Source organism: Bos mutus, chromosome 17 (genome assembly GCF_027580195.1).
Source record: "Bos mutus isolate GX-2022 chromosome 17, NWIPB_WYAK_1.1, whole genome shotgun sequence".
Classification (NCBI taxonomy): Eukaryota; Metazoa; Chordata; class Mammalia; order Artiodactyla; family Bovidae; genus Bos; species Bos mutus.
In genome coordinates this window covers 2,451,425-2,473,265 of record NC_091633.1, presented here as the reverse complement: position 1 = coordinate 2,473,265, position 21,841 = coordinate 2,451,425, and the positions used below count along the sequence as shown (strand labels likewise).

The following is a 21,841-nucleotide window of genomic DNA, read 5'->3' as shown; positions in this document are numbered from 1 at the left end:
GCCCTCCTCCAGGGGATCTTTCCAACTCAGGGATTGAATCTGTGTCTCCTGGGCCTCCTGCATTGCAGACGGATTCTCTATCAACTGAGCCACCTGGGAAGCCCAAAGAAGGCTGAGTGTTGAAGAACTGATGCTTTTGAACTGTGGTGCTGGAGAAGAGTCTTGAGAACCCCTTGGACTGCAAGGAGATCAAACCAGTCAATCCTAAAGGAAATCAACCCTGAATATTCACTGGAAGGACTAATGCTGAAGCTCAAGTCCCAAAACTCTGGCCACCTGATGCAAAGAGCCGACTCACTGGAAAAGATCCTGATGTTGGGAAAGATTGAGGGCAGGAGGAGAAGGGGCTGTAGAGGATGAGACAGTTAGATAGTATTGCTGACTCAATGGACATGAATTTGAGCAAACTCCAGGAGACAGTGAAGCACAGGGAAGCCTGGCATGCTGCAGTCCACGGGGTCACAAAGAGTCAGACACGACTTAGCGACTGAATAACAACAACAAATGTACTTAAGTTTCAGGATTCCTAGAGGTAAAGTCCTAAACATTTCTCTCTACCATCTAGATTTTTTAAAATGTCCATAGCTGATCACTAGTGTCTTAATATTCCTTGCAAAATCTGTTTCCAAGATAAAAGTTAATGTGGATCCCTCTTGCAAATTAAGTGAGATCACTACATCAGTCTGTAGCATGATATACACTACGTAAAATAAGAAAGGCCACACCACAGTGGAATCTGTCAAACCGACAGCGACCTCTCCACCTCAGCCTGCCACAGCCAACGTGTCACTCTCCTGCCCACTGCTTTCAACCAAAATCAACTTGCCATACTTCTCCAAAGTCGAGGCAGATTTTAGGAGGGTACTGAAAACCATTCTTACTGTTCATCTGTAATCTCATTTCCTGTTAAAAGCTGGCTGTGAGTCCTAAAAAGATGCAATACTGGTTCATACCTATGAGGTTACTATAGAGCCAGAAAAAAAAAAACAAAACCCACAAATATCTTTAGGAGGGAAATGAACACATACCAGGCTCTTCAGCTTTTACAAGCAGGCTGGTTAAAGCTCCCTGGGGCCTGATGTATCTCTGAACCTTGGGCCCTAGATCCTGCAGACCTCCTCCAAGCCTAAGCTTCCTGAGTTGCAGGCAGTGGTGGTCCCAGCTTCAGGCAGAACCACCGCCGACACACGGAACACACAAAAGCGGGGCCACACATGAAGCAAATGAGATGGCCCACACTTCTTGACGCTCATGGAACAGCCCTGACCATGTGTGTATACTGAAGAACACTGAAAATCAATGAGACTCGGAGTCTCCAGATGGACCTGTTACCTACACTTGCACATCTGGGAAGAGCTGTGGGACAGGAACTCTAAATCACCTTTACAGGGTTTACAAGGAGTGTTCCTCTGTGGATCTCAAGTCAGAGAAACTTTAGATAAGGCATCGATTATGTGAGCTGGGTAAGGCATTTCATGACAGCCCCCCACAGGGACTGACCTAAGAGAACTGCTAAAATAATGAGAAAGTTTCACCTTGTGTGCATGCTCAGTCACGTATGGACTGTAGCCCACCAGACTCCTCTGTCCATGGGATTTCCCAGGAAAGAATACTGGAGTGGGTTGCCATTTCCTCCTTCACGGTATCTTCCCACCCCAGGGATCAAACCCCCATCTCCTGCACTACAGGAGCACTCTTCACTGCAGAGCCACTAAGGAAGCCCTAGTTCTACCTTAAAGCCTGGCGACATGCACACGGTGTCTCGGGCACTGCTCTGTCACACACTTTTAACAACAGGAACTGAGAACCGCAGGCATGTGAGGATCACTGTGTCCTGGCTGACCTGGAGAAGAGCTTATGGCCATCAGCTTCACTACTGAGAGTGTGAAGTTCAGATTTTTTTTCACTTTTAAATCACTGAAAACGAGTTCTGTCCAACAAGATCTTTTTTACATAAACAGCAAGCTCCTTCACACTGTGGAGAACTTCCTCAGGATCAGAGACTCTCGGGGTGACAATGAAGCAAGCTTAACTGGCCCTCAGCATACCAGCCTTTCACTTAAGTGAAGTCACGGAAATCACACGAGATTGGGTCTTTTATGAACATGCCATTAAATTACAAGTTTCTCAAGAGTGTCACACACCTCGAGTGATCACCGGCCACTATGCATCCTTACTGGATGTCTCCTGTCCACATATCTGTCAGACGATGTACTGAGTCCTCGGATGTTTCAGCCAGCAGATGATTCAGAACATTTTCTGAATCTGTGCTGAGCATGAATATCTTGAGGCTAAAGCTTCCACAACAGATTCAACCAGGCAGATCTATCCCTGTGACTCTCAGCACCAAGAAAAACAAACAAAAGAGCAAGCACAGGGCTTCCTTGGTGGCTCAGTGGTAAAGAATCTGCCTGAAATGCAGGAGACATGGGTTCAATTCCTGGTCCAGGAAGATCCCGTATGCCATGGAGCAACTACCCATTAGTCTCACCTAACGAATCCCTCTTACTCTAATAGCAAACTCACAGAGACTGGATTTTTCATGTCACACTAAGCAGAGATTCCACTTCTCACTCTGTATTAAAGAACGGGTTTTCTGATTTAAGCTTCAGCCTCCCACAAAGTGGGTTACCTTGAATCAGTTCTTTGGAGATTATCATCTCTAACGTAGAAAAAAATATAATCAAAGTTTAGAAATGACTTTCGAAACACAGAGACCCCTTGAGGGTTTCCATCCCGTGAAGCCCTTGCTGTGTCCAATCTCCCTCAGGCACCTCTGTGACACCTCACTCTGTCCTGACCGTGATACTACCAAACTCAAGCAACCAGTACGCATCGTTCCTTAACACTGTACACAGAAACCCCATGCAACTGTCACAAAGAGACTCAACATTCCATACACAGCAGCTGCCACACAGGACTGACACTTTCTTCATGAGATAAGCACTTCCTCTCTTCAAGTGTCTGATGCGACACACGTTTTCAAAGATCACTGAAAGAAAGTTAACATCAAGATCAACATTCTGGAAATGTTTCAAGAATGAGTTGTAAGCCACCTGTGAGCATCTGTACTTTATCTTGTGACGCGTCAGTCCAGCTGGAGAGACGCCGAGTGAGCCAAGGTCTCGTGTCTTACCTGGCAGGGGCGGGGCTGTTCTCCAGCAGCTGTGGGATACTGATGCAGGTCTTCTTCCGCTCCCTCACAGGGGTCTCTCACCACCTCTGCCTGGTCCCCTTCATCTCTGAAGACCTTTTGCTCCAGGCTCTTGGCTTTCGCTTCCCTATCCAGGCTCCCAGGAGCCACAGGACCTTCTGTTGAGGGGTCCACCAGCCCACACTGCCCAGGCTCACCCCCATGGTCCGAGGTCTTGGGGGCTTCTTCACGACAACTGTCCGCAGGAGTCCTCTGCAGCTCCGAGGGCACAGCCCTACTCTGACTTACACGAGAGCTTGAGGCTCCGGGTTTTACATCTGGAGTTGCACTCGGCTCGGGGTCAGCATGAAGCTCTTTGGAGGCACTCCCTGGGAGTTCAGAGTATAATTCCTGCACCTCAGCAGACATGGAGGAATCAAGTGGAACGGGCTGGGTCTCCACGCCGGATGACAGCATGGGGGCAGGTGCAGATATGGAGTCAAGCCTCTTACACCAAACGGTTCACCCTGACACAAATCAAAGGAAGGGATAAGAATTTAAAACCTTGCAGGGTAGAAGGAAGCTGTCTCAGCTCAAATTGACTAAAACAAGCGCCAAAAATTCTACCTCAAATGCCAGCATTATCTGGCACCAAGAAATCTGCTTAACAGACTGAGTTTGAGGAAAAATAATACCTTAAACCTTCAGTAGACGTTTGTCTAATTGTAATTCAGAGACCGCCTTGTGATAAATTCTCAATTTAAAGCTGGATTTAAGTGAGATCTGATCAAAAGTAGATGAGAATAAGACATGTCTAAGCACTCAAGGATTGGAGAAGGCAATGGCACCCCACTCCAGTACTCTTGCCTGGAAAATCCCATGGATGGAGGAGCCTGGAAGGCTACAGTCCATGGGGTCGAGAAGAGTCGGACACGACTGAGCGACTTCACTTTCACTTTTCACTTTCATGCATTGGAGAAGGAAATGGCAACCCACTCCAGTGTTCTTGCCTGGAGAATCCCAGGGACGGGGGAGCCTGGTGGGCTGCCGTCTATGGGGTCGCACAGAGTCGGACACGACAGACTCGACTTAGCAGCAGCAGCAGCAAGCACTCAAGGATAGACCCGATGGATCAAATCAATTAGAAGATAAATGGGAGTTCCCTGGTGGCCCAGTGGTTAGGATTCCAAGCTTTCCCTGCTGGGGCCTGGGTTCAATCCCTGCTTTACAAACTGAGACCCTGCAAGTTGTGAGGCAAGGTCAAAAAGAAATACATTTTTGAAATTAGAAGGTAAAGATGGTTTTCCACTTGTTCTCAGGTCATGAACCTTGCCCATTTTATTCAGTGCTGCAGCCCCACTGCCTGGAACAGCTGCCTCACACCTAGCAGGCACTCAGAGAGCATCTTCTGAATGAACATACACTGAGGGACTCAGAATCTGATCAACTGACTTCTCTTCATTAAGAATTTTCTTTAGAAGAACATACAGAGAAAACAGGATTCCATTCTTTTATTGTCACCAAACCCCTGAGCTGTGTCCACACAGCCTGGAGCCAGACAGCACTATACCAGCTCTGGGGCAGAATCCTTCCTGACTTCTACTCAGCACCTCAAGATGCCCAAGTGCCTTCTAAGACACCGCTCACGTGATTTTCCTGACAGCCCCATGAGCTGAGCAGGGCAGCCGTTGTCCTTCTGTTGTAGGCTCCAACACCAAAGCTGAGGAGGGTGAGGGTGACCTGCTGGAAGTATTGGGTGCTTCCCAGGGGGCTCAGTGGTAAAGAATCTGCCTGCCAATGCAGGAGACATGGGTTCGATTTCTGGGTTGGGAAGATCCCCTGGAGAAGGGAATGGCGACCCACTCCAGTATTCTTGCCTGGGAAATCCATAAGACAGAGGAGCCTGGTGGACTACAGTCCACGGGGCCACAGGAGAATCAAACACAACGGAGAGAAAGAGCACGCATGCCTGAAATATTGCATTGTTAATGCAAGGGAGGAGAGGGGACGCCTGGGGCTTCTAATGTGGGTGTCACGTTTCACTTCTGCTGGGCAACAGAAACATGGGTTATCTGCTAAAATAAGTATGTTTAAGTAGTTCATGATACTACATTATTAAAGTAATCAAAACAAACACGGAGAGATAGGATATGGTACCCCCAGAGCCAGGGGTTCCTGGCTGGCGACTTTTCCATTTTAGTCTACCAAATGTGTGCAGTTTCCACCACAAAATCCACTTGACCTGACCAAGGCGGAAATGGTTAACCAAATGAGATACTGCATGCTTTCATTCTTGATGCTTTCCCTAACCCTGAACAGGAGGACAGAGAAGGTGAGAAATATTTGGCAACTCCGAATTCAGAACACGAATTTACTAGAGGTACTGGCGGCCAATCCCTTTGGCCAAAACAGACACAGAAAGGATGTTTCAGAAAGCTACTCCCACTGCTTCCAAAAGTCCACGTTTTCCCATAATAAACACATTACATCAAGTAAAACCCAGTGCCAACTACAGAACTGTTCTCACTGTGTTGAGCAGTCTCATCTTCTCTCCAGCGACCGCAACTGTGTTTCTGAGCAGGAGGGACTCCCTTAGACACTGTGTAACTCCTTAGGACCCAGCGGCCTTTGGGTCCCGTCTCTATGTGTACCCCGATTCCCTGAGGGAGCCCACCTGCATCGCTTCCACAAAGGCACATGCTCCGCCTCCCCATCACTGAGTGCCCTGCTCCTTGAACACCCCTGGGCTGACAGGGGGATGGACAGTCCTCTCCACGGGCTTGTGCTGCCTGGACTGGAGCTGGGACCGAGGAAGTGGGCGGGGGGCGGATGACAGGCTCTCTCCTTGTGGGCCATGCTGCCCTTCTCCTGGTCTTCCGACCCGTGGTGGACAGTTTACTCCCGCCCCTGTGCTCTCATCCGCTGAGCACCTCTGTGTTCTCAAGGAACCCTACTCAAAACGAAAGGGCACACTGTGACACCACTAATTTAAATGCTAGAAATTATAGGAAAGCAGATGGCTGATCCACGAGGCTGAGGTAACGTAAGAAGAGACTTAACTCCAAAAGGGAAATAAGGAGAGAGAGGCCGCTGACCACAGGAGCGCGGCAGGGCTCGCAGACTTCCACAGAGAGCGCCAACAAGGCCTCCTTCTTGGAGTTCGTTCCCCCTTTCTCTGCGAGCTCCTGGATATCTCCAGGGGTACTCTGGATTTTAGGCCAACGTGTGTGTGTAGATACGTGGGGGTTAAGGGAATAACAGTGGAATTGCTATTGAGGCCCCTCCCAAAAAAGGCTGGCAGTGCTCCTTTTTAATTTGGTTCAGCTCCCCTTTCACCTCAACAGACACCATCCAGCTTCTGACTGTCACATCACAAACAGACCACAAGAGCAAGCGCAGAAGTGGAAAGCCCACTGCAGGAGATGGTCTTGTGGCTGGAGAGGCTCCATGGGTCTTGCCAGCCACCATCGTGCAGGGCTTTTCAAATCCTGCCCTGGACACGCCTTCCCCGGCTTCACTTTCTTCACGCCCTTGCCTTTTCATGCAGCTTGTCTGCCAAGAAGGTGACTCAAAACTGTCCCTTTAGGCACAGAGGAACCACATGACTCCACGATTCCACTCTGAGGAACATGTGCAAAAACCACACGACTGCACAAAAACTTGAACATGGATGTTCACTGTAGCACTGTTCACAGGGGCCAAAAAGCAGAAACAACTCAAAATGTCTATCAACGGATGAATGGCCAACAAAATGTCGTCCATCCACAATGGAGTATTACTCGACTATGAAAGGACCCAACGTGCTGGTTCATGACACAACACCGATGCATCTTGAAAACATCATGCAGGTAAAGGAAGCCATCAGGAAAGACCACTGTTATAAGATCTCATTTCCATTAAATGTCCAGAGCAGACAAATCTAGAGCTGCAAAGTGGATTAGTGGTCGCCTACTTCTGGAAGCAATGGTTTTTCCAGTACTCACATATGGATGTGAGAGCTGGACCACAAAGAAGGCTGAGCACCAAAGAATTATTGGTTTCAAACTGTGATGCTGGAGAAGGCTTTAGAGTCCCTTGGACAGCAAGGAGATCAAACCAGTCAATCCTAAAAGAAATCGACCCTGAATGTTCATGAAGGACTGAAGCCGAATCTCTAATACTTTGGCCACCTGGTACGAAGAGCTGACTCACTGGAAAAGACCCTGATGTTGGAAAATACTGAAGGCAGGAGAAGGGGACGACAGGATGAGATGGCTGGATGGCATCACCAACTCAATGGACATGAATTTGAACAAAATCCAGGAGATGGTGGAGGACAGGACACTGGCGGGCTGCAGTCCATGGGGTGGTAAAGAGATGGACATGACTGAGGGACTGAACAACAACTTCTGGAAGAAGTGGACAAATGCAGTGGCTGCTGATGGACAGTGCTGCTTTGGGGCACAACTCTGACTATGCCAACCACCACTGAATTGTACAATTTACACTGTGAATTGTATGGTATATGAATTATATCTTAACAAAGTTGACTTTTTAAAAAAAGAAACCTGTCCATAGCCCCAACCTTTTCTCAAGTTGTGATCTATGTTTCATTCACAAGGATGGCACCCTCTCAAAACTTGTTGTTTAGTTGCTAACTTGTGTCCAACTCTTTTGCAAGCCCATGGACTTTGCTCAGACTCTTCTGTCCATAGGATTTCCCTGGCAAGAACACTGGAGTGGGTTGCTATGTCTTTCTTACCCTCCTGCTTTGCAGTTGGATTCTTTACCACTGAGCCACCAGGGAAGGCCCCCCTCCCCCAAACTTAACATGTCTAAAATAGAGCACACTCAACCCAGTGAAAAATTGAGTGTTGTCCATGCAAACAGCTGTGAGATTCAAGGATGAGTTAAGATGTTCTCAGTAACCTTACACACTTATTTCTGATCCTGCTGCCTCTCTCAGTAATGGCACCACGTTACGCTAGAGCTCAGACGTGAATCCCCAGATGTAACTGTCTGACCGTCCACACGCTGTGTAGTCAGCACTCATCCACAAGCACCCAACGCCAGCTTCGTCTCCACCACATCTCACTGTTCCATCCCCATGGTGCTAACTCAAGATTTTGTTCTGAACACAGGATCACGCACAAGCACAAGCACACACACACTAAACAGATCTTTATCACAGAGGGGCAACACTGATCACCCCAAAAAATGGCTCAAAATATTCCTCAGGAAAAACTGCTATTACTTTTCCTGTGCCCCCACCTATGCTGTGAACCAAGTGGACCGAAACAAAATTGAAAGCTTGGTGACTAAAAGGTGACTTCCAATATACAAAAGCCAGATATCACAAAGCTACTGGCTCTCAATACGTGTGTTTGGTAGAGACAGAATTCTAAGACTTTTCAACCTGTAAAACAACCATGCATATCGGCTATTCAAGCAAAACAGACATCCCCTCCTTTTTCTCTTCAGCCCTTCTCGTCCTCAAGTTTCTCAGCAGTGTGTAGTGGAGTCACCACAAACAGCTCAGCACCTCAGCTGAAACCCCGAGCTGAGTGAGTGAGTGAAGCTGCTCAGTTGTGTCTCTCTCTGCAACCCCATGGACTGGACTGTAGCCCGCCAGACTCCTCCATCCATGGGTTTCTCCAGCCAAGAATACCAGAGTGGGTTGCCATTTCCTTCTCCAGGGGATCTTCCCAACCCAGGGACAGAACCTGGGTCTCCTGCACTGCAGGCAGACTCTACAGTCTGAGCCACCAGGGAAGCCTCAGAGGTGAAGTAGTATTTAGAAGCAAGCCTAGAGTAGCAGTTTACAATTATTGTTAGCTCACCAGTGCATGTCACTAAACTCTCCATCTATCAAGATACTTGGTTGTGCCACAAAGACAGCAGAAACAAAATTTTACCATTTGAGTCCTTCAAATTTCTGAATTCAGTGGAGCAATAAAAAAAAGACGGTATAGAAATATACCTCTCCATAGAAAGCTGTCTGGGATGTCTTATCAAACTAGGTAAACATTGTGTGTTTATCTGTTGTCAGTCGTGTCTGACTCTTTGCAGCCCCATGGACTGTAGCTCACCAGGCTCCCCTGTCCAGGGAATTTTCCAGGCAATAATACTGGAGTGGGTTGCCATACCCTCCTCCAGGGGATCTTCCTGAAACAGGGATCGAACCCGTGTCTCTTGTATCTCCTGCACTGGCAGGGAGATTCTTTACCACTGTGCCTCCTGGAAAGCCCATATTAAAAAATAGGATTATTTTATTTTGGTAAAATATGTATCTACATCCATACAGGAAAAATCTTTTAAAAACTGTAAGCCAAATATTAACAATGCAACCATGAGTGATAGGATTATTAATGACATATCCCCCCCCCTTTTTTTTACAATGAGGGTGTAATACATGTTAAACTTTTTAAAAATATTATATCTCAAGATCCAAATATGAAGCAATAAATAACAACTGGTAAGTGTATTATCCCTTTACTTTTATCAGTATTTTTTAAATGTTAGCTTTCTCCTTTAACCATAAAAGTTTTTACATTAAAGTTTTAAATATACTTGAAATAAAGTAAGTATAGCACGTGCTTATAAAATGTAGACAGAGATTTATGGCTTAATGCTTACTACAGACTTATAACCAACCTACTGGATTGAAGACATCAGATAATTACCTAGTTTGAGGTACAAGGGAAAAATAACCCATAGACTCACAAACAACTCTTTCTTACTGCTATTGGCTTGTCATCTTTACCGTGGAGACTAACATTTGGTGGAGTAGGCAGCACAATTATTCCAACAGAAGAAATCATTTTTCAATTGAGAACAATCATCTCCCAGTCTTTGTGTTTCAAAGGCAGAGTCAGGGTTAGGAAGTAGTCTAGTTTTGGTCTCCAAGGTGGGAGACTGGGGTCCCTATCCTGCCCCTCACACTCAGCACGCCCTTGAGTGTGTGCCACTGAACTTTCCTGGGCTTGTTTTCCACATGTAAAATGGACAAGTCAAACAAAATAACCTCAGAGAGTCCTGCTAACCCATAAAATTCCCAAGACTCTAAATAACTTTTCTATTTCACTTTGTTTTGGCACAGGGCACCTAAAGACGCCAACAAAAGTGGTACAGAATTCAGACTAATCCCCACTGCAAGGGCAAAGGAGGTAATTTAAGACCACTTTACATACGAAAAGGGTAGAAAGCTGTTCTTTAGCGTGTCTTCAGGCAATTGGGAAGTGTTAACTCCTATCCCACCAGATGACAAAAGCCAGGGGGAGGGTGGGGAGACTACCAGTGAAAGATTAACTAACACTGCAGCTCTCAGCCTCATTAGAATACGTTTTATTATAGTAATATTAAAAACCTGACCAAGTGACAACTTTTAGTCATTCAAACACTCCCCAAAACAAAAGTTCTGGGGGTATAAAGTTTACAGCACTAAGCAAAAGAAGAATAAGAAAAAAAAGAATCAAACAAAGAAAACAGTAGAACAGAAAGCCATGTGCCCCAATAATCCCAAGTCTGAAGGTCTCCCTTCTAGTTAATTCCAAAAGCAAAGGGGCTGCTCTTAACGAAATGAAGCAGTCAGAACACTGGGCGCTGCCACACTTGTGTCAGGGGACAATACTCACAATAGTGATCGGGACCTCAGAAGTTCCCCACAGGCCTTTCACCTTGAGAAAGGGCCTTTCTTTTCCAAAGATTCAAACACTGTAGCCAATCTCTGAGGCAATTCGGAAAAGGGGCCTCTTCTTGAGGGACAGAGGAAGAAGGATCTTTTAACAAGCTCTCCAGACAAGCTCAAAGTGGGGCAGGGAAGTCCACACAATGAACAGGGCCTCGCTCTTCCACAAGGGAAAAGAGTGCACAGGAAATCTCAAGCGCATCAGGCACAGCTTCCCTGTTCCTCCTGTTATCAGCACTCAGAAAAAGGATCCCTCTGTCTCCACGGGGGTGGGGAGTGGGGAGTGAAACACTGAAAATGCTCCTGATTTCTACTGACAGAGACTCTGCATAAGAGATTTTCATCCTTTTCTCAAAGGGAGGGGAGAAGAGAAACCATTTGTGCCACTCCAAAGATACAGCAGGAAAGGGCACTCATCTCAAAGGTCTAGAATCATATTTTTCTTGGGAGAGCAAGAGAAAGAAGTTGGAATCTCCTTTCTGGGGTGAGGGGTGTGCAGATCAGGTAGAGGGAAGCTTTTTCATCAGAAGAGCAAGTACGCGGAGTGGAAGAGGGCAGCTCTAACCAGTCGGGAAGGACTGATAGCTTCTGTGGACAAAGGGAAGGCTGCTTCTCCTATCAGATCTTCCAGACCTGTTTGCCCAAACAGTCTTTTCCCCCAGATTATTCTAACAGCTTTGTTAATTTAGGATCTAAAAGAGTAAAAGCGCCTCTTTCTCTGCCCCCCGGGGGTTAAAAGCCTCCTCTCTAGTGAGGAAGGGACGCGGGGGGCGGTGGGGAGGGATGGGGAGAGGCACGCATGGAAAAATCTGTTTCTCTATGGAAGATACTACTTTTCTTTCCTAACAAATTAAGTAACTAATAGCAACAGTCCACCAAAAGGTTACTATGTACCAAACAGTTACACGAAATTTCCTGTAGTCTTGAGGACAATTCTATGAAGAGAAGACCGAAATTAAGAGATGGGCTAACTGACTAAAGGTGAAGCTGTGAGTCAAGGTCATAAAGATGGAAAGTGGGACACACGAGCTTGTATCCCTCACACTCCCAAACACTACGCTCTTCATGGTGCAAAGGTAAAGAGCTCAAGGCACACCAGAAGACTCGGGGGCAGAGAAGCAAGGCTCCCTCGGTGGACACGGCTGGGGGAGGGGAAAAAGGCCGACTAACGCCGCTAAGTAAATTCTAGGTCTTCCTCCCCATATACCGGGATACAGGCGAAAAATATGAGGGAAGATAACTCTAGCTTTTACAGGAAAGGAAGATCTCGCTCACTTTTAGGCAACTTGAATCTTTCTCTCCACCTGAGGGGCGCTGACCAAATCCAGACAAGTCTTATCCCTTCTGAAAATAAGTTCAGAATCGCCCCCTCGCACTCCGGGAGCGGGTCTCCCTCCGCTGACAAGCGCGATGCAGCCGGAGTCGCGCGTTCGCCCACGACAACGGGCGTCGCCTTCCCGAGGAGAGGAGTTGGGGGGTCCCCCGCCGTACTGAGGTCGACGAGGAGTCGCTTTCCCCCGCCGGGGCCATGACACCGAGAAGCTGTTTTGCCCTCGCGACGCGGGGCCTGGGCTCCTCCCTCTCCCCTGGTCTCTCGGCGCCCGCAGCGCAGCCTGCGTTCCCGTCGGCGCTCCAAGAGGGCGGGGGACCCGGGCTCTCCCTCAGCCTGCACCATCCGGCTGAGGGTCCGCTAGGGCTTGAGTGGGACGGGGCGGCTACGCCCCAAGCGTTCCCGCCCCCAGCCTCTTACCCTGAGGCCTGCTCCGCGGCCCGCGCTCGCCCCGCCAGCCCGGCCTCTGCTGCCGCAACCCCGTAGCCGCCGAATCTACCTGAGCCAGCCGAGCCGAGAGAGCCCGGGGGCGCTCCGGCCACTACAGCCTCTTCGTCTCTATGGTCGCCCTGCACTTCCTCATCCGGGGCCCGAGCCAGCCATGCGGACTCGCCCAAGTCCCGCCCCCGCACTGCGCGCGCGCACCCTTGAGGCGGCTCTTCCCTGTAGGGACTCCCGCCCTCGGCCAGCTCCGGCGGCCTCTGCCCCGTCCCCGCCTCCAGGACTCTTAAAGGGGAACACACCTTTTGATTCCGCTGTTGAGCCTCAGGCCCAGTGTCTGATTACACTGCTACCAACCCTGGTCCAGTCCTCTTTTGTGGCCCTAATGTTTGCAGCTCTTGGGATCTCTCGGCTTCTACCCTGGCAGCCCAAGATATCTTTTTATACCTGGAATCAGTATTTTAGATCATGTCACTCCCCTGCTCCCTCTCCTTTCTGGAATTTTGTTTTCATCTCTTCATAGCTTTAACACTAGCTGAAATTGCCATCATCTATTTATCGACTCCTTTTATCATCTCTCTCTCCCACCCTTGTCTGTTTTGTTCATCATTCTTTGTTCACCGCCTAAAGCAGTGCCCGCGCAAGCAAACACTAAGCAGATATTTGAAGGAAGGAAAAGAATGTTCTTTTAAGAGGGAATTGAGGTCTAGAGAATGCAATCAACTTGCTCCAAATCACACAGTCTTGTGTTTAAACAGAAGTCTGTTATTTTTTGGCTGATTAGAGAGCTAAAGTTTAACAGTTTTGTGAGAGATTTTAATTTTCTCTTCTTTGATCAAGGTATCTTTGAACCAGTCAACATATGGACTGTTTTATCTGAGATCGTGGTTTTCCCAGCTTTAGTTAGGGCTGGAGATACAGAAACCCAAATGCCAACACTATTGTTTACATCCAGTGAGTCTATCCATCGTCCATGTATGCATGCACTTCACATATAGGCTACTACAGATGTTGTTGGGATTAAATAACTAGAAACTCACTTTAAGACATTTCAACACGTTTTTACAGGAGTATGCAAGACCTCAGGTTCTTCCTCAGGCCACTGCATGCCTACAGACAAGGATCTGAGAAACCCAGTGTTATTGGTTTGTCTTCTGCCTCAGGTTCTAAGATGACAGGCACTGCACCATTATTATTCTCATCTTTATTTTTAAAATGTAATATTTTGTTCAACATGGATTTTTTTGTAGTAACGCTTCCTTTCAAAACAATCACATTATCATTTATCTCACTGAGTTTTTTGGCACCCCCTTAGCATTTTGTGCCCTAAATAAGGCAAGTGGTTAATAGGATCACCGATTCAATGGACATGAATTTGAGCAAACTCTGGGAGATAGGGAAGGACAGGGAAGGCTGGTGTGCTGCAATCCATGGGGTCAAAAAGAGTCAAACCGGAATTATGACTGAACAACTCATTAGCCTCACCCACCTCACCCTAGTCCTAGTCTTGCTCCTAGCTCTGTAGTAAGCACAAAAGGACCTCAAAGAAGTATCATCATTCAACCCCTTAAAAGTCAATGAGAGCCAATTTCCTGATAAATTCCATGCTTTTGGAATCACTGCAGATGGTGATTGCAGCAATGAAATTAAAAGACGCTTTCTCCTTGGAAGGAAAGTTATGACCAACCTAGATAGCATATTAATAAACAGAGACATTACTTTGCCAATATAGGTCCATCTAGTCAAGGCTATGGTTTTTCCAGTGGTCATGTATGGATGTCAGAGTTGGACTATGAAGAAAGCTGAGCGCTGAGGAATTGGTGCTTTTGAACTGTGGTGTTGGAGAAGACTCTTGAGAGTCCCTTGGACTGCAAGGAGATCCAACCAGTCCATCCTAAAGGAGATCAGTCCTGGGTGTTCATTGGAAGGACTGATGCTGAAGCTGAAACTCCAATACTTTGGCCACCTCATGCGAAGAGTTGACTCATTGGAAAAGACCCTGATGCTGGGAGAGGTTGGGGCAGGAGGAGAAGGGGACGACAGAGGATGAGATGGTTGATGGCATCACCGACTCAATGGACATGAGTTTGGGTAAACTCCGGGAGTTGGTGATGGATAGGGAGGCCTGGCGTGCTACGATTCATGGGGTCGCAAAGAGTCAGACACGACTGAGCGACTGAACTGAACTGACATGGCATTTTAAGTTCTTTTAATTTCAAAGACCTAATGTAACATGTCCTTCACTTCATCTGGCCCTCAAACATCTCGTGAAGGAAGAATAACACATACTTTTAATTCCCATCTGTCAAGGGAGAAATTTGAGCAGAGAGAATTATCTTGTGCAAAGGTACACAGCTAAAAGCAGGCAATCCCACAGGTGGTTGTAGAACCAAGGCTATTGACTCCCCAGTATTTCAGCTACCTGCTCCAGCCTTCCCTAGCTTTGCCCAGCTTTAGACTGGGCAAAGTCTCAAACCTTGACAAGGTTTTTTGTTGTTGTTGTCGTCGTTTTTTTGTTTTTATGAATTTTTGCCAAATTAAAAAGTGAAATATGCGTATTTCTAAGATATGACACCAATTATAGACATTGCTCAGGACAAAGAATCAAATTCCCCTAAGGGTCAGGGACATAGAGTCCCCTTAATTCTGTTCCGGACGGAAGGACTTCTCACTAGCTACTAAAAAACAAAGAAACAAAAACAGTCTGAGAGATCCCGGGTGGGGGGGGGGGAGGGGGGGTGCCACCTGAAATGGCAACATAAACAAGTCTAACATTTAACATTTTATCCTTGAAAAGTTTTGCAACTGTTGCAGTGTGCTTGATTACATGCTTTTCTTTACAATTAAAAATTACAATTATTTAAAAATTATTTAACTTCTGAACCCTTCACCCACCCCCACCCCCAGTTCCTTTGTGATATGCGGTGCCTTTTTCCTTTCAACATTCAGAAAGTTTCCAAAATTATAGTCAATTGCCTTGCCTTGTAGCTCAGTCAAAATCAGTAAAGAATCTGCCTGCAATGCCGGAGACCCGGATTCGATCCCTGGGTTGGGAAGATCCCCTGGAATAGGGAATGGCAACCCACGGTGACTAACTTTCACTTTCATAGGTCTAGTAGATGGAACTGGAAACTTGCCTGGAGCCCTTAGCCAGCTTCAGGCACTGCCCACACAGCGCTATTTCCCTTGAGAAGAGAAAGGTGTCCCAACACAATAGAGCCTTAGGCCCTTGGGTGGGACATGAGGATGCTGGTTAAACGCTCAGCCTTGGAGCCAGGTTGGACTGCATTGGGTCAGGATCCGTACTCGCTTACCTCCCGAGGATTTTTCTGTCCTCGGCCTGTTCCAGTTGTCTGTGAAATGAAATAGTATCTGCCTCCATAAAGGAATGTGACGATTACATAAGAATGTCTGTGATAAACCATGGTAGCTATTAGCAATAAACAGAGGCACTGAACACCACTTGGGGTTTGGAAGAATTTGAAAAGCTCCCCCAAAGTGGATACTTCCCAGCAGGGACCATCGCACTAAGTCGCACATGCTCAGCCCTTAACATTTTACAAAAGTTCCCCCAGAAACTCTATTTTGTGCCTCTCTGTTGCCCTAGGAGGCCCCGCGAAGGTCCGTAACATCCTTTATAGATCCTGGGACGCTCGTCCGAGTTTGTCCTGTTGGGGAAATCACTAGGTCGGAAGTCAATTCTTGGGCTCGAGTCTATTTCGGAACGTCTAGGAGGAAAAGGATTTCCTGCCCGGGTCGATGGCTCTTACGAAGCGGGAAACGCCGTCTGGCATCCCGGCCAATAGGCCGCACGTGAGGCCCCGCCCCCGACGCGAGCCCCGGATGGGGAAGTAGCGCGGACACCGAGACGAGGCGGAGGCCCGGCCAGAGCGGCCCGGCGCGGGTGGGCGGGAAGGGGGCGGTGCCCCGGGGCGGAGCCACCGGAGCGGCGCGGGTTCTCAGGTGAGCGCTCTGTGGCCGGGGCGGGCCGGCCGGCGCCTGGAGATCCGGCACGGGATCCTCGCGGACTCTGCGGGCGTAGGAGGGACGTCCGGAGGCGGCGCGGGGATCCGGCCAGGGTCCGGCCGTCGGAACCCCGGCCTCACGCAGGAAGGGGCTCCGGAGCTGCGGGTGAGTGGACCTGTCCGCCGGGGCCGGAGTTGGGGATCAGGAGGAGAGGGCCAGGGCCCCGGTTCGAATCCTGGCCCCACCCCCAACCTGCTGTGTGACCTTAGACAAGTCTCTGTCCGTCTCTGAGCCTCAGTGACATCAGTTCTGACATGAGGGGAGCTGGTACGGGTAGGAACCGCGGAGAGTTTGTGCAGATGGAGGTTTGGGGAGCGATCTTTCCTCTCTCCTCGCCCAAGACATCGGTGGCCGAACGGGAACAGTAGGAATTCTCTGTCTCAGAGACCTCGGGCATGTCCCTTGCGCTGGCCCTCACTTTCTTCATCTACAAAATGAGTGTACCAAACCTCTTTTAAGGTCTCTTTAATGTTTGAGTGTTGTTGATTTATACAGAGGCAAGGTAATGGTGCCTCGTTTACTCCAAATTTTTCCTTCAGGGTGTGATAGCATATCTAGGAGGCTGGAGTAGACCCTGACTTGAATTCCTTTTCGTTCCCAGATTGGTTGGTTCTGTTTTGTTTTCCATCCCTCTTGGTATTTGGAGGAGTGATTTCATCCAAGGATTGGTGCCACCTCTCAGCTGAGCAAGAGCAGTATTTTCACTGCCCTAAAATCAAAGAGCAGTTGCAAAGAAAACTCTGACATTCCAGCCTTTTTTGTTTGTATTTCACTGGCAGGGAGGCAAGATGACTTCTCTCCCCCAAACTTGGAACAGCTGAAGGAAACAACAGTGCAAGATGAGAACAACAAAGGTCTACAAACTCGTCATCCACAAGAAGGGCTTCGGGGGCAGTGGTCAGTATTGATTGGTCTTTGGGGTTGTGCAAGTTGGCTGAGGTTCTGATATATCCTGTGCCTTGAAGTTTACACTCTGACTCAGGAGACAATGGAGGCTCAGCAGGTAGCTTAACTGAGTGAGGCAGCAGGTGTGATACTGAAGTATTGAAAGGGTAGCAGGACCAGAGAGCACAAGCCCCTTCTAGAAGCATTTGCATTCTGCATTTTCAGGGATGTTGTGAGTATTTCCAGCTTACTACTCTTCATTTGTTTGTTTTTGTTTTATTTTTAATTGATGTGTGGTTGATTTACAGTGTTGTATTTAAGATGTATAGCAAAGTAATTCATATATATTTTTTTTTCGTGTATTTTTCTCCATTGCAGGTTATTACATGGTGTTGAATATAGTTCTGTGTGCTAGGTCCTTGTTGATTTGTTTGTGTTTTTTATTACATATTTACTGTGTATGTTGTATAAAATTCCAGTCTGCACTGGTTCGGCAGATAAGAGAAACTTATGTTCAATGAAAGAGAGGTAGTAGGTGTGCATAAGACAGGTATGATCAAAGCAGGAACCTTTGCCTGGCTCTGAAGCACCATGAGTTGGGGCAGGACACAGCATGTTGCCCTCCATTAAACCTGAATCTGGGTATCAGCTCTGCCTCTTAATTTCCCTGTGACCTTGGGCAAGCCTCTGCTATTGCTGCTACTGCTAAGTCGCTTCAGTCCGACTCTGTGCGACCCCATAGACGGCAGCCCACCAGGCTCCCCCGTCCCTGGGATTCTCCAGGCAAGAACACTGGAGTGGGTTGCCATTTCCTTCTCCAATGCGTGAAGGTGAAAAGTGAAAGTGAAGTCACTCAGTTGTGTCCGACTCTTAGCGACCCCATGGACTGCAGCCTACCAGGCTCCTCCGTCCATGGGATTTTCCAGGCAAGAGTACTGGAGTGGGGTGCCATTGCCTTCTCCTTGGGCAAGCCTCTAGTTTACCTTAATTAGAAATTCCAGCTCTTTAGGGTAATTTCTCCATTTTTCTTAGCATGTTGAGATTATGAATCTGCAGAATGAGGAAGTACCTATTTATATGACTTTTTTTTTTTCTCTAGAGGAATGAATTTCCTTTCTGTCCTAATAACCTTATTTACTTCAGGAGTTGGAATTAACAACACAGTGTTTTAAAAATTGCATTTTACTATATATTTGCTCAAAATCCCTGGTGGCTCAGATGTTAAAGCATCTGCCTGCAATGTGGGAGACCTGGGTTCAATCCCTGGGTTGGGAAGATCCCCTGGAGAAGAAAATGGCAACCCACTCCAGTACTCTAGCCTGGAAAATTCCATGGATGGAGGAGCCTGGTAGGCTATAGTCCATGAGGTTGCAAAGAGTCGGACATGACTGAGCGACTTCACTTTCACTTTTATATCTGCCCCTGTGTTATAGATGTATAAGCCTCCCAAAGGTAAGGGCTGCCTAAAAGGTAGAATAATAGTTTCTATATCATAAGATCTTAAGGGATCAAATTAAGTGATGTATGTACAGTATTCAGCAGGCTACTTTGAGCTGCTAAATAAATGTAGCCATTGTAAGTACCAGGAAAAGGCTATACCAGGCATTGCTATATTTAAAACATAATTTCTGCTAAAACCACACTCTGTTGTTAACATTGTACTTTGTATGCAGTGGAAGCTGCTAAACCTTTGTGGAGCAGAATTGAACAAACAAACAACTTTTGACACAGGAAAGGATAAAAGGATACAGTGTATACAGTGTATCTATTAATACAATGTATGCAAGTGTTCTTTTTCAGGTGTGCAAGACAGTGGTAGATCCCTGCTGTACCCAGTCTGCTGCAGGACTATAAAAAAAATACATCCTACAATATTACTCAGCCATAAAAAAGAATGAGATGCCATGTGCAGCAACATGGATAGACCTAGAGAATATTATGCTTAGTGATTAAGTCAGACAGAGAAAGACAAATACTAAAAAATAATACAAAACAAATGAATGTATATGCAGAACAAACGCTCAGACATATAAAACAAAACTTGTGGTAACCAAAGAGGAGAGGAAAAAAGGGAGGGACAAGTGAGGGGTATGGGATTAATGGATACAGACTGCTGCTGCTGCTGCTGCTGCTGCTGCTAAGTCGCTTCAGTCGTGTCCGACTCTGTGCGACCCCATAGACGGCAGCCCAACAGGCTCCCCCGTCCCTGGGATTCTCCAGGCAAGAATACTGGAGTGGGTTGCCATTTCCTTCTCCAATGTATGAAAGTGAGAAGTGAAAGTGAAGTCGCTCAGTCATGTCCGACTCTTAGCGACCCCATGGACTGCAGCCTACCAGGCTCCTCCGTCCATGGGAGTCTCCAGGCAAGACTACTGGAGTGGGGTGCCATTGCCTTCTCCAGGATACAGACTACTATGTATCAAATAGATAAACAACAAGGATATATTATGTAGCAGAGGGAATACACCTCTTATCTTATAATAGCTCATAATGGTATATATTCTGCAAAAATACTGAATCATATGCTGAACACCTGAAGCTAATGCAGTATTGTATGTCAACTGTATGTCAATAAATAAATAAAATAAACATCAAATTGAAAAAAATACATCCAACAAATATTTATTAGGTACATACCTATACCAGTGGAGAAGGAAATGGCAACCCACTCCAATATTCTTGCCTGGAGAGTCCCATGGACAGAGGAGCCTGGTGGGCTGTAGTCCATGGGGTTGCAATAGTCGGATATGACTTAGCGACTAAACCACCTATCTATATACCAAGCATAAAGATTTTGAATATGACAAGGTTCCTTCTCCCTAAGGAGCTTTCAGCTTGTTGAGACATACATGCAAAAAGAAATGATAAGATTAAACAGGAAGGAATACTTGTTAGACTGTGAAAGTTAGAGGAAGACTTCATAGAGGATTTGCTTTACACCTGTCAGTGGAAACTGTATCCCCGCCCCCCAAAAAAAGCAACTGTGGATTAACTCAGTACTTTGCTTTCCTAGGCTGAATTCTTGTTGGTTCTGATTATATCTGAAATCTGGACATATTTATTTGTCATAATTTTAGCATGATAGAAGGATATGTTGGGAATTCCCTATGGTCCAGTGGTTAGGACTCTGTGCTCTCACTACTGAAGGCCTGGGTTTGATCCCTGGTTGGGGAATTAATATCCCACAAGCCATGTGACATGGCCAAAAAAAAGAAAAGAAAAAAAAAGACCATCTTTCCCTAAAAGCTAAAACAGAGACAAAGAAAAAACAACAACAAAAAATACCATATCTTTATGATCCTGAGTTTGTTATATTTGAAAGAGTTCCCTCCCCCGTCCCCGAGCCCTAGCGTGGGGCAAGGATAGGTAAACATATAAAATCACATCCTCTCTATATTTAAGTCTCCTGTACCCAGCTCCAGACTGAAAAAGAAGACTCTCATACATTATATGCTTGTATCCTTGCATCCTGTCCTCTGTCAAGTTATTTCTGTTGTCTATTCAATTCTGCTATATGTGAATTTTTTCCCTGATCAAGCATTGCCCTCCAAGTCCAGGGTGTTTTATTTGGCTTGAGGGGTGTGGGAGACTGTGGGTTTTGGAACCCTGGACTAGTAACCAGTCCTCGTGCACTGTCGTTACTAGCTCTCTACCTTTGGCAAGTTGCTTTATCTCTTGTTTCCTTCTATTAGATCTAGAGATTTATTGTGAGGGTCACATTCAGATAGTATTTTGAAAAATTCTTTGAATATTAAATAGAAGGGATTGTGCTGTATGTGGGCCCCTGGCTGTCTTGATCCTGGTGTATGCCAGATGCACGCCATTTGAGGAAGGAAAGAATTGCCCTAGAGGCCTAATTCCCAGAGAGGAAGAGCTGCCTTCTCCCTGGGAGCAGTGGGCTGGCAGGTAAAGCTCTGGAGACAAAGGTCCCCGAACACCATCCCACTCAGCTGCTCACCAGCTCTGGCTTCCTGTACAAATCCTTCAGTCAAGCTAAATTTCATTTATTTATTTTTAAAAAGAATTTTCGTTATTTTTGGCTTTGCTGGGTCTTCGTTGCTGCGCAGGCTTTTCTCTGGTTGCAGAGGTGGGGACTGCTCTCTAGTTGCGGAGCATGGGCTTCTCGTTGCAGTGGCCTCTCCTGTAGCAGAGCACAGGCTCTGGGGTATGCAGGCTTCAGTAGTTGTGGCGTGTGGGCTCCGTACTGTGGTTCCCGGGCTCTAGGCTCAACAGTTGTGGTGCACGGGCTTAGTGGCTCCCAGTGGGATCTTCTCGGACCTGGGATCGAACCCATGTCTTCTGCATTGGCAGGTGGATTCTTTACCACGGAGCCACTAGGGAAGCCTTGATAGAAGGAGTT

The 21,841-nt window shown here is 47.0% G+C and overlaps 2 protein-coding genes across 8 annotated transcripts in view; one reads left to right on the top strand and one right to left on the bottom strand.

Moving 5' to 3' along the window:
• Nucleotides 1–12,707, bottom strand: part of PRR14L (proline rich 14 like) — a 44,869-nt gene extending 32,162 nt beyond the window's left edge. Inside the window, exons 1-2 of one of the 3 annotated variants that reach the window (XM_005908532.3) lie at nt 12,550–12,707; nt 3,137–3,660 (exon numbers count right to left, since the gene is read on the bottom strand). In XM_005908532.3, coding sequence (XP_005908594.1) covers nt 3,137–3,610 — 474 coding nt within the window. In that variant the 5' untranslated portion in view covers nt 3,611–3,660; nt 12,550–12,707. Of the gene's footprint in view, nt 1–3,136; nt 3,661–12,074; nt 12,463–12,549 lie in introns of those variants that run through there. The other 2 variants (XM_070385817.1, XM_070385818.1) reach the window with 2 other exon arrangements.
• A 3,791-nt stretch (nt 12,708–16,498) lies between these two features.
• The window catches only part of DEPDC5 (DEP domain containing 5, GATOR1 subcomplex subunit), a 72,459-nt gene continuing 67,116 nt past the window's right edge, over nt 16,499–21,841 (top strand). For all 5 annotated transcript variants that reach the window (XM_070385811.1, XM_070385814.1, XM_070385812.1 and 2 more), the window contains exons 1-2: nt 16,499–16,701; nt 17,376–17,493. In XM_070385811.1, the coding sequence (XP_070241912.1) occupies nt 17,436–17,493 (58 nt within the window). In that variant the 5' untranslated portion in view covers nt 16,499–16,701; nt 17,376–17,435. The remainder of the gene's footprint in view (nt 16,702–17,375; nt 17,494–21,841) is intronic.